General features: G+C 40.5%; 1 protein-coding gene across 6 annotated transcripts in view; it reads left to right on the forward strand.

The window, feature by feature from the left end:
- Positions 1-3950: 3950 nt before the first annotated feature.
- The window catches only part of ATG5 (autophagy related 5), a 153107-nt gene continuing 143785 nt past the window's right edge, over positions 3951-13272 (forward strand). Inside the window, exons 1-2 of one of the 6 annotated variants that reach the window (XM_019967284.2) lie at positions 3951-4491; positions 10694-10857. In XM_019967284.2, the coding sequence (XP_019822843.1) occupies positions 10750-10857 (108 nt within the window). In that variant the 5' untranslated portion in view covers positions 3951-4491; positions 10694-10749. Of the gene's footprint in view, positions 4492-4600; positions 4744-10693; positions 10858-13272 lie in introns of those variants that run through there. The other 5 variants (XM_070795544.1, XM_070795545.1, XM_019967287.2 and 2 more) reach the window with 5 other exon arrangements.

Here is a 13272-nt window from a genome sequence, read left to right on the forward strand (position 1 = left end):
ACTACACAGCTGGCACCAAGACAGGAGGGAGCAGTGATGGAGACCCTGATTCACAGGCCACTGTGGGACTCCCACTCCACTAACAACAGGGTATCTCAATCTCTTTCAGCTTTCTTTGTTGATCATTTGGAGATTGACAAAGTAATAAAGGAAATCACTTTCTACCTAAACTCTAGGCTATGAGAAAGAATTTAGTTCCTAAGGGGAAAGTGATGGGAATCATAGAAGAAAGCTCATGTTCAGCTTATTTTACTTCCACATTTACTGAATGCCAGGCATTGTGCTGACATTAGGGATTAAAAAAAAAAAAAAATTGAGGAAATGTTGAAGCGCACCTAACCTAGATTGAGTGGATCAGAGAAAACTTTCTATCACCTGAACTGTCTTATGCAATGCGTGGTATATTTGAAGTGGGGAAAAGGGATACAACAATGGGTCTGGCGGGGACAGCATTTTAGGCAGCAGGCACAGTGGGAACACAAACATGTTAGCCTGAGTGCAAAGAACTGCAAGACTTTGATACCATTGTAATTTAAAGTGCTTGGCAGGGAACATTAGGAAATGAGGCTAGAAAAAAGGGAAAAGCCAGTCACAGAGGGCCTTGTTGATCATGTTGAGAAACTAGAAATCTGTTCAGAAGGAACGAGTGAGGCATCTGAATTATATGGCAAGAATTCATTTCAGAGAATCTACTCTGGTTGAAATCTAAATCAAAGATAGTTGGCTCCTGGGGCAAAAGGAGCAAGACTGGCAGCATGGAGACCAGTTAGCAGGCTAGCCCAATAGTGTAGGTAAGAAGTGATGATGGTTGAAGGAAGGATTTCGGTAGCATGGGAGACTGGTTGAAGCATATTTATAGGCAGAAGGAAGAAACCAGTAGTGGGGGAAACTGGAAGACAGGTTAATTGGTTGGCATGCAATTAGAGGTATTAGAACTGAACTAGAAGAATCAAATTTGGGTTAACTAACTCGACAGAGGATGAGATGGTTAGATGTCATCATCAACTCAATGGACATAAGTTTGAGCTAACTCTGGGAGATAGTGAAGGACTGGGAAGCCTGGTGTGTGGCAGTCCCTGGGGTCACAAAGAGCTGGACACGATTTAGTGACTGAACAACAACAACTTATTAAACTAGTAGGCTGGAGAAGAAAGAGAGTAGATGGGAACTTGAGGTCACGATGTAATAGCACGTTAGAGTTCATGGGGTTAGTAGAGACACCTTAGAGTTCAGGAAGGCAGATTTAAGTAAATTTAGATCAAAGAAAGTTGTGATCCCACAACTTTGAATCCTACAAGTTGTAATGCATGCAAAAATAAAAGACTTTACAACTGCAAACTATTATAGTGAGAAGAAAATAAATCATATTGTTGACAGACTTCTGTGAGTCTCTCCTTTGAACCCAGAATTTTAAGAGGACTGTGTATTCCCCTTTGGTGAATGAAGGTTGACAAGTAATTCACACAAGTTTGCCTGAGAGTCACTCAGAATGCACTGAAGCTTGGGAGAAATGGTAAGGCTAACCAGAAAGGGCTCCTTAAAAGTTATGTTCGTTGAAAAAAAATAAAAACATGCAGGGCCAATGACCAAGAGGGAAGACACAATGTTAACAAATGGAAATGACAAAGAACAAATATAGAATTCTTCTTACGTCTAAATTTTTGCTCAGGGAGCATAATCGTGAGATGGGAAAAAGTCCAACAACTGGAGTTATCTAGAAGGGAGATATGTCATGTGAAGAGTGGCTGAAAGAACTGACAGTATTATACTGAGTGGGTTATGAGGTATGAGAGCTACCTTTACATAAGTGAAATGCTGTTAGGACAAAGGTTAGCTATGTATGTTGCAGGCTGTAAGTGGAGTAGAGGAGGCACAAGGGGAGGAAGGAAGTAAACAGGGTCAAGTCTTAAACGTACAAGAAGCTGGATCTTAGTTCAATTTAATAGCTCTCCACCTATTAGGGTTCTCCAAACACAGTTTCTCCCCTCCCCCTCAACATTTTACCAGGAAAAATTTCAAGCATAACAGCGAAGTTGACAGGATTTTACAGTGAACACCCAAATACTAGATTCTACCATTCTACTACATAGATTCTACCATTAACATTTTACTATACTTGCATTATCAAATATGTATCCATCTATTCATCCCTCTATCCATTCATTAATCCACCTAATTTTTTTAATACATTTCAGAGTAAACTCCATTTAGTTTTGGCTACCATTGGGAAGGAAGGGCAACTTTATCCTAAGAACTTTTTTACAGAGGTTAATGGTTGTCTGTTCAGGATGCATAGAGAGGATTTCTGCATTGATTATGTGGAGTGGACTGGACTGTGACTTTCAAATATTTTTGACTGCTACCAATATCAAGAAATGTATTTCACATTCCTATCCAGTGTATACCACATACATATTAAAATAAAAATTTCAGGAAACAATATTTACCTTAATATATGTTGTTGTTTAGTCGATGTTCTGTCTGACTCTGCGACTCCATGAACTGCAGCACTCCAGGCTCCCTTGTCCTTCTCTATCTCCCTGAGTTTGCTCAAATTCATGAGTCCACCAAATGGACTCATGCCCATCAAGTTGGTGATACTATCTAACCATCTTATCCTCTGCCGTCCCCTTCTCCTTTTGCCTTCAGTCTTTCCCAGGGTCAGGGTCTTTTGCAGTGAGTTGGTTCTTCACTTCAGGTGGCCACAGCATTGTAGCTTCAGCATCAGTCCTTCCAATGAATATTCAGGGTTGATTTCCTTTAGGATTGACTGGTTTGATCTCCTTGATGTCCAAGGGACTCTCAAGAATCTTCCCCAGCACCACAATTTGAAAGCATCTATTCTTTGGTGCTCAACCTTCTTTATGGTCCAAGTCTCACATCCATACATGACTACTGAAAAAACCATAGCTTTGACTATTTTGGACTTTTGTTGGCAAAGCAATGTCTTAGCTTTTAAATATGCTGTCTAGGTTTGTCAGTTTTCCTTCCAAGGAGCAAGTGTCTTTTAATTTCATGGTTGCAGTCACCATCCGCAGTGATTTGGGAGCCCAAGAAAACAAAATCTATCACTGCTGCCACTTTCCCCCCTTCTATTTGCCATAAAGTGATTGGACCAGATGCCATGATCTTAGTTTTTTCAATGTTGAGTTTTAAGCCAGCTTTTTCACTCTCCTTTTCCACCTTCATCAAGAGGCCCTTTAGTTCCTCTTCACTTTCTGCCATTAGAGAGGGATTATCTGCATATCTGAGGTTGTTGATATTCTCCAGGCAAACCTGATTCCAGTTAGTGATTCATCCAACCCAGCACTTCACATGATGTACTCTGTATAGAAGTTTAATAAGCTGGGTGACAATATACAAGCTTGTCACACTCCTTTCCCAATTTTGAACCAGTCAGTTGTTCCATATCTAGTTGTAACTGTCACTTTTTGACCTGCATACATGTGTGAAGCATGCCAATATTTTCTAATTTTTTTCCCTGAAAAATGCTAGTCAGGACCCACAAAACTGATTTGATGACCCACCAATAAGTTGATTGAATTTTGAATAAGGTGTGATTTACCACTAATAAATCATTAGACTAAACAACAACCCCTAAGAAGATTCTTCTTTTTAAAAGTATCCTGTGGCTAATACTAGGATTTTCCTAATCTTTTCAATTATCAGGAACGATAAAGTAGTATTTACTCGGTATGCATAGTGTAATAATTTGATGGAATGTGTAATTAAAAGACTAACGTTAAATGTCTGGTAAGGCTTCTAGATAGATCCAGTGCCAACAGCTTTTAAGAGTAAGTTTACTAATTGCTTGTTATTTTAACCAACAGGAAGACAAAGGCATATACAATTGGATGGATGGGAGGGCTTCAAATGCCTGTTAATTCATGCTGTGGCTCTGACAAAGTGAAGATGAGAAAATAGGAAAACACTTTGAAGATCAACGTTTTATTAATTTTACTGTGGGAAGCCAGGAGAGAGACGCCGCGATCAAGCTCCAGTGAGGCAGTGTCTCCGTATTTGTAAAAGTCTCTGCTCTCACAGAACTGTTATAACCTTCTTAAATATCAATGACTGTCAAAAGCACAGACAAGCCAAGAGATCACCTGTGAACTTGCCAGGGGGTTTGACCGCTCGGTCCGCGCATGCTCAAGTCTGGCTCCAGCCTAGGTGCAGGGTTGGGCCGAACTCGGAGGGCGGAGTGCGGGCCACGTGGGGTCTAGTGACGTCATCTCCGGGCGCCGAGGGTGACTGGACTTGCGGTGGGCTTCCAGGGCTCCGCGGCGCTGCGGGCCGTCTTTGCTGGATACCGGAGGGCGGAAGTGGAGCTGGGCTCTACTCCGACCTCCGCGCAGGTGTCTTCTGCGGCTGCGCGGGCTATCGGGACTCCCGGCTGGTGCATCTCGGCGAGATAGTGTGTTGGCCGCTCTCCTCCGCCCAGCGTCTTCACCTGTGCAGGAAGCCGGAGGAGAAGCCGGCGCTTCTAGTAGGGTATGTGTGTGTCTGTCACCCCAGTGTGAGGAAATGCCCGCAGGAAGAGGGTTGGGGAAGTGCCAAGTAGGTGTGGTAAAAAGGAGGGGCGTGTGCGTTGAGAGGAGCGCTCCCCCGGGCGGTGGTGGCGGGTGAAGGTGGTTCCTCCGAGGAAGGTGGCGTTGCCCAGGCGCCGCCCCCGGAGCCCTAGCGCCGGCTGGGAGGGTGTAGCCTGTGTGATCTCTGGAGGGAATACGTCCGTTCCTTTCTAAGGTAGGAAGCCGGGGTCTCATCAGAGGCTCTGGAGTTTAGTCCAGGACTTGCATTTTTCGTGCAGTAGTTATTTAGATCATAGATATTTCATAGGCAGTTCGATTCTATCCGAAATCGGTGGAGTTTTCCCCAGTTTATCTTCTCAAAGCATTCATTAAGTCTCATTTTAATAATATTTAGTGCCCAAAAATAAATTTCCCGTTGGCAAAGCACTTTCATATACTTTAATTATACTTTGGATTATTTTCAAGTCACATCTGAAGTTGAGGAGCTTAAGGAAACTGGATTGGTTCTAGATTTTTCTGAAGGGTGTGGAGACACAACATGTTTTTAGCAAGAATCAGAACCCAGAGGCTGTCAAACGGCACTGGACTTCTAAAGTCTTCTAGAATTTACTTGATAAATTTCGGAGTTTTGGGGACTGTGTGTACAACTTGGGTCTGAACCGAATTATTTTGTGGTTTCCATAAAGGGAGTTGTTGATTGAATTTTGAATTTGAAAGTAAATATGTTGGGCTGAGGGTAGTAGTTGAGGGAAATTTTAGGATTTTATATTGGATTTGAGCATGTTCTTTGGTCCATCATGGTATGCTGATTAAAATTGGGGAAAAACAAATAGAATGATACTATATGGATAAGAGATTTTAGAATAATGTACAAGCTTCAAGTGTAGATTCACTTTATTAATTTAACAGATACGAAGTGCCAGTTATGTGCCAGGCACTGAACAAAAAATAAACGAAGCAATAAACAGTGAAGAAGACAATAAAAATCGCTGCCATGATGAAGTTCACTTTGAGGTTTGGGGTGAGGAAACATTAATTTAAAAGTTAATTAAAGTATATGTGAAGTGGAGTGGTGAAAAGTGCTGTGGAGAAAAAATAATGAAGGGGAATGGGACATGCTGGTGTCATGTGTAGGAAGTTATAGTGGTGGCCTAAGAGAAGATGACATTTGAGCAGAAACCTAGTAATATTAAGGAAGGGTGCCATGTGGATGTAGTGGAAAAGACGGTGAGAACAGCCAGAATCCCTGAGGCAGGAGCATATCAGCTAGTTTGGCTCCACCGGGGGAGCAAGTTGGAGAGAGAAGTAGATTAGCAGGTCAGAGTAGGTAGTTAATGTTAGTTGCTCAGTCTTGTGTCCGATTCTTTGCGACCCCATGAACTGTAGCCCACCAGGCTCCTCTGTCCATGGGATTCTCCAGGCAAGAATACTGGAGTGGGTTGCCATTCCCTTCTCCAGGGGATCTTCCTGATCCAGAAATCGAACCCAGGTCTCCTGAACTGCAGGCAGATTCTTTACCTACTGAGCTACCAGGGAAGCCTCAGGTCGTATAAGGGCCTGGTAAGAGTTTTTTTTTTTTTTTGAACACTTACAGTTTTTACTTTGAATGAATTGGTCTAGTTTTGAGTGGCTTCCCAGGTGACTCAGTGGTAAAAAATCCACCTGCAATGAGGATCTCTGGGTCAGGAAGATCCCCTGGACAAGGGAATGTCTACCCATTCCAGTATTGTTGCCTGGAGAATTCCAAGGATAGAGGAGCCTGGAGGGCTACAGTCCATGGGGTTGTGAATGAGTCAGATACGACTGAGGGACTAAACAACAAGAGTTTTGAATAAAGGAGTGAACTCATCTGACTTGTGTTTTAAATTTTTTTTTCTGATTATGTTGTTATTTCTCTGCAGCAAGTTGCAGAAATATTGAGACCTCTGTTGGTAGACTGTGGCATTTATCTGAGTTAAAGGTCACAGTGACTTGGATCAGTGTGGTAGTAGTGGAGGTGAGAAATAACTAGGTTCTAGACTGATGTCTAAGCTAGAGCTGGTCAGCTGTGAAGAGGGGTCATGGTTGGCTCCCAGATTTAAGGCCTGAGCGACTAAAGAATGGAGTTACCACTTAGTAGTTTGGGGAAGACCACAGAGTACTAGGAAGAGGAGAGAGGGCGATCTGAAATCATTTTCTGTTTTGCACTTGCTAAATTTCCAAATGAAATGCCAATATACAGTAGTATATGTGGAACTAGAGTTCAGAAGAGAAGTCTAGGTTGAAGATGTGAATGTGGGAATTGTTAATGTGTAAATGATATTTAAAACCCTAAGAGATCTCCAAAGGCAGGGTTCAAGGACTTCAGGACATTTCAACATTTGGAGGTTGGGGCGAGTTACAGACTATATCCCCCAGGGTGGGGGTGCGCCTGTTCCTTAAAACCCCTGTTCAAAAATGGTGATCCTTAGTAACCAGATAGAAGGAAATAGTTAAAAAGCCAAGTCATTAGCTGAGAGAGAGTAAGGAAGGAGATGTGAAAATTTGAGAAGAGAGAGCTGATCTGGGACAGCAGAAGAATAAATGGACTAGGGAAACATGAGAACACTGGGCAGTACTCAGAGCCCACTTTTGAATTTAAAGGGAGACCAGCCAACATATTTTTAGATGTTTACAAATTTACTAGTAGTAGGTATTTGATATTTTAAGTAATTTGTGGATAGTTGGCGATTTTGTCAGCAAAAAAACAGCTTTAGGTAGTAGGTTAGCAGCTCTTGGTTTGTAGCCTAAAAGGGACTGTTAATTGTGCATTACATTCTTATCATACTCACTATACTGTTTGCTAAGTGTTTTTCGTTGGACACACCTACCATTTTTCCAGGCTGAGAATTAGATGCAGAAAATACAGCAGCAGTCGGGTAGTAGTCATTGCCCTAAAGAAGCTTATTTCTAGTAGATTGTATCATGGTTTGAGATTTCATTTTCTTCGAAAATGTTGCCTTCAAGTTGGATGCGTGGTTTGATATCATTGTGTATGTATGAGAGGGAAAAATATTTTTCTAAAATAATAAAATTCACTGAATTTAAAGTGTGATTGTACCAATTTAGCAAGAGTTTAGGTGGAGAAGTTTCTTCAGTAGCTAGTGTAACCTTGGGGTTTATGTATTTTCTTTATTTATATATTTTCCGGTGTTTAACAAAAATTCCAGAACCAACTATGTGCTAATTGTGCTACCCTCCCTGATACAAAGGTATATATGACTCAATTTCTGCTGTCAAGGAACTCACTGTTCAGTTTTGGGAGGGGCAAGAGTCAGATAAGATAAACATACCTGCAGTGCACTGTTATACCATATAACAATAAAGATAAATAATAAGTAATTAGATTGTAGTTTGCTTAGTGGAAGGCGTCCCAAGAAACTGATGTTAGGTTCACTCTTAAAAGAGGATTAAGAATTGGCCAAGAGAAGGGGCAAAGGATATGCAAGCAGAGCGGCCATGGAATTAAATACGTATTCCATTCTTCCTGTTGTTGGTTACTAGGTGCTAAACACAGAGCAACCTGTGACATTAGAATTATCTTCAGTTTACAGATAGGAGGTTTGGAGATGTCAGGTTTGTTGTCCAAGGACTCACAGCTTATATGAGGAAGTCAGGGTTGAAACCCATGTCAGTCCAGTTTCAAAACCTCTTAATTACCTTACTCTATTACCTACTGTAAGCATTTAAATCTTTTCAGTCCTTGTCTTTATCCCTCGGCCAGTTTTTTTTTTTTTTTACCAACTTCTATTCTTCACTGGAAAAGCCTCCTATCTGTTTTCAAACCACTGCTACCAGTCTAGGTCAGGCACTCATTATTATATGCCTTGGTTGTGGACATTGCTTCCTGGCTATGCTTTCTCTGACTCAGATCTCCTTTTGTGCACTGCCATCAGATTTGTTGTTGTTGTTGTTCATTTGCTAAGTCATGTCCTACTCTTTGCAGCCCCACGAACTGCAGCATGCCAGGCTTCCCTGTCCTTCACTATTTCCCTGAGTTTGTTCAAACTCTCATCCATTGAGTCAGTGATGTCATCCAACCATCTCATCCTCTGTTGCTTCCTTTTCCTCTCGCCCTCAATCTTTCCCAGCATCAGGGTCTTTTCTTTCCATCAGGTGGTCAAAGTATTGGAACTTCAGCTTCAGCATCAGTTTTTCCAATGAATATTCAGGGTTGATTTCCTTTAGGATTGACTGGTTTGCTCTCCTTGCAGTCCAAGGGACTCTCGTGAGTCTTCTCTAGCACTGCAGTTCAAAAGCATCAGTTCTTCAGCTCTCAACACTTTTTATGGCACAACTGTCACATCCGTACATGACTAATGGAAAAGCCATAGTTCTGACTATACCAGATAATTGTTTTTATTTCACCATTATAGAACCTCACAGCTTGTTGGATAAAATTGAAAACCTACAGTTATCTATTTGGTATACTTCATGATCTGGTTACATTATGTATTTATAAATTTGACATTAAAGGAATAATAATTGCTTTTATGTCTCAGCACTTACTGTGTCCAGTACCATGTCACATACTTTATAGATTTTTTTCTCTAGAACAACCCTGGTAACTTTTACAGTTAAGGAAATTGAGACTTAGTGAAGTAAAGTGACTTGCTTAAAATCATGTATGGTAGTAGACCGTGTCACAGTGTCAACTCTTTCATTGTCTATTACTGTTCCCAATATGTTTCCTAAAACGTTGGCTCATATATTGCTCCTGCCACTTCCTGTCTTTGCTAATGCTATATTGCCCTGCTTGGATTATTTGTCTTCTTTTCTTCTGTCCATATTTTACCCAGTCTTCAAGTTCAGTATCTTTTAAAATTCTTCCCTGAACATGGTAAGTTCTGTTAATATTTAACTGCTTCCCCTCCTCCCTATGAAAGCACTCACAAAGTAACATTTAATTATAACCATGGACATATTGGAGTTGAAAGGGATGTTTGGCAATTAATATGGTATGGTGGAAAGAGTACCAGATTGAAAATCCTGCTGCAGTGGAAAAGTAAAGGTGCAGTGAGGTTCTGCCTGATTCATGCATAGAAGAAAGGCTGTTTTGAGCAGATTCCTGAAGGCTGTCCAAGTCGAAGACAAGGTGAGGAAGGGTACTTTAGGGTTAGGAACCACCAGCATGAGCACAGCTATGGAACGTACACGAAAGTGCATGGTATGTTTAGCAGATTTGTAAATAGTACCTTCTGGGCAATGCCTGTAGGGGCTTCCCTGGTGGCTCAGACAGTAAAGAATCTGCGTGCAATGCAGGAGACTTGGGTCCTGTCCCTGGATCTGGAAGATCCTTTGGAGAATGGAATGGCTCCCCAGTCCAGTATTCTTGCCTGGAGAATCCCCATGGACAGAGGAGCCTGGCGGGCTACAATCCATTGGGTTGCAGAGTCAAATATGCCTGAGGTTTTTAAAAAATGAACACCACCATCGTCATTGTCATCATCATCGTGAAGCCCTCATCATCTGCCACAGAGCTGGGTGTATCAAATGGTCAAATTGTGACTCTTATCGTGAGTGTTACTAGCAATGCTCAGTGCATAATTTTTGGTTGTATTTTCCTTTACTAATTCCAGTTTACACTAGATAATGCTTTTGATTATTCTAAGTTCTTGAAGTTTTTGACTTTTAAACATTTTTTGAGACAAGCTCTTGTTGGTTCTATAAATTATGATGACAGATACATCTTATACTACTAGTACTGTGCTACAGGCATTATTGTAAGTATTCTACATGTATGAATTTAATTTTCATATCTCTCTTACATGGTCAGTGCTATTATTCCCATTTTATAGATGAGAAAACTGAGACAAAAGTTACAGGTGAAGAGTTCACTTTAGATAAGCAGTATACTTTTTTGGGGCTTGAGAGAATGTTGCAAGTATAGTTTCACTTTGGCTGTGGTTTGTTATTTGTATATGTAATTTTGAAATGGTTACTTCTGTGATCTCTTTAAATAAATAATGGCTTCACATTTGGAATTTGTTGTACTGATTTTTGCATTCATTCTAAAGAATGCCATCATGTAGTTTTTTGAAGTGAATAATCGTTAACGGCATTCTTGATTTCCTATAATCTTTGTTTTGGAGCAGGTTCGTTTATTCTTACAAGGATCAGACCAACGCTCTTCATTTTATTTTCAGTTTGGCTTTGGCTGAAAATAATTTAGCCTATATGTACTGCTTTCATCACTGGAAGAATGACAGATGACAAAGATGTGCTTCGAGATGTGTGGTTTGGACGAATTCCAACTTGCTTCACCCTGTATCAGGATGAGATAACTGAACGCGAGGCAGAGCCATACTATGTAAGTATGCTGGTGGTGGCAAGTGGGATGTCGGGACTTTGTCCATTTCTGTAGAGAAAGCTCTTAAGAACCAGGAGGCTGGTTTTCAACTCTTTGTATACAATTAATATGTGCTTATTATGGAAAAAAAATTAGGAGACACAGACCTGTGAAAAGAAGGAAGTAAGAATCGTCTCTAATCCTAGTGCTCAGAGGATAAAAGCACTGCTGACATGTTGATACGGGACCATCTTGACTTTCTTTTTCTTACACATCTATAGTGTATGATAATGAATCATAAGTTATGTGTGGTTTTTTAACAGGAAGCTATTTTGAAAATGATAGGTTCAGATTTGGTTCTTTTGTATTCAAAGCAACTATTTAAATTTTTTTGATAGCTGAAATGAACATATGAATGTGGGTGTATCTTCATATGTTCATGATTTAATATAGATAAAAAGAAACATATTGTTTAATAACATAATTTGTTGCATGTAGGCTTGTGGATTGGAGTTAGTGTATTATCTGTTCTAAAAAGAGAGTATCAGTTATCTTTTGATTTTAGTCTGCTTTTCTTTTTTCTTTTTAATTGCCGATATGATCCAAACGTAAGCATCTGTCAGTCAGAGATAATAGCATCTTGCCTTTTTACTAAACAGTCCCTAGTAGGCAAAGACGTTCTCAGTTACTGTCATTTTAGTTTTTCCTTTGTGTCTCAGGTACACAGGCTTCCCAGGTGGTGCCAGTGGTAAAGAACCCGCCTGCCAGTGCAGGAGACATGAGACATGGGTTTGATTCCTGGGTTGGGAAGATCCCCTGGAGAAGTACATGGCAACCCACTCCAGTACTCTTGCCTGGAGAAGCCCGTGGACAGAGGAGCCTGGTGGGCTGCACAGTCCATGGGCTTGCGAAGAGTCGGCCATGACTGAAACGACTTAGTATGCATGCACACGTAGTATTATTTACTCAGGAAGATCTGGAGAAGTGAAACACGTCTGTGCTGCTGGACTGTCTCTTGTTTCACTTCAGTTGAGCTTGCCCTTGGCTTTCTCCCCTGTGTGCTGGTGAGGCAGCACTCGTCCCCTACCTGCCCCAGCTGGGGATAGTCAGATGGTTGGAGGAAGCTCCTGTAGGGGCCCGTCCTCTGACTTGTTGGATACAGGAACTGTTTCGTTTTTCTCTGTGCGTCCTTGAATCTGGAATATGTCACACAAATGGTAGATACTCAGTGCATGAAAGTCTCTCCACCCCCATGTTGGGGGTTTGTTTAAATTCTCTGGGTTTTCTTACTGAATGATAATTTCAGAGAAATTGGGTAGTCTTTTGTACTTTTTCAGATAATCATAACTGATTATATAAATTTGAATCATTTCTACTTTGGAAACTCAGCAATTTTCCATCTTTAGAAAAACTTCCATGGTTAAAATGAAAAGTGATCATAGTTTATTTTTAGAGACATTTCATTTGTTAGATGTATTTTTACTCTTCTCCCTCAGTAGTTTGGGTGAGGATATCATTTAAGTTTGTTTCCAAACTAGCTTTTGCTATTTTAATGAAAACTTTTAACCTTGGGCAGCTTTCTAATAGTACTTACACGGAGGAGTGTATGTGTGTCCAGTTGGTCAAAGTAGTGAAAGCTAAGAGATACATGATTTAAGACTGTTTACTTTTAAATCAGAATATGATGTTTGACACATTTTCTGCACTTAAAAAAAGCAAGTAAAGAATATAATATTTTTCCTTCCTTATTTATAAATCTGTTTTAAATATGAAAAGACCATTGTGAGAACTAGAGGATAAGTTGTTTTTTGTTTCTAATCGAATTAAAAATGGTAAGTAATGAGATTAACTGTTGGAAGAAGATTGTTTTTAATACGAATTGATTTTTTTTTTTTTCCTTGAATTCTTCCTAATTCTTCACCCAAAAGAAACTTCATTGTGGTGATGTTTTTTCAGATTATTGGGTGACAGGCATATAATAAATATTAAAGAACTGAACTTTAAAACTATGCAGCATAATTCAGATTTTGCTGTTTAAATGCATGCATACTTAAGTGTGGAGAAAGAAATGGCAACTCACTCCAGTGTTCTTGCCTGGGAAATCCCATGGGCAGAGGAGCCTGGCAGGCTACCATTCATGGGGTCACAAAGAGTCAGATAAAGACTGAAGTGTAAGAAAGAAAAAGTGATTGTGTGAACACTCACCTAGAGCCAGACATCCTGGAATGTGAAGTCAAGTGGACCTTAGGAAGCATCACTACAAACAAAGTTATTGGAGGTGAGGGAATTCCAGTTGAGCTATTTCAAATCCTAAAAGATGATGCTGTGAAAGTGCTGCACTCAATATGCCAGCACATTTGGAAACCTCAGCAGTGGCCACAGGACTGGAAAAGGTCAGTTTTCATTCTAATCCCTAAGAAAGGCAGTGCCAAAGAA

Source organism: Bos indicus, chromosome 9 (genome assembly GCF_029378745.1).
Source record: "Bos indicus isolate NIAB-ARS_2022 breed Sahiwal x Tharparkar chromosome 9, NIAB-ARS_B.indTharparkar_mat_pri_1.0, whole genome shotgun sequence".
NCBI lineage: Eukaryota > Metazoa > Chordata > Mammalia > Artiodactyla > Bovidae > Bos > Bos indicus.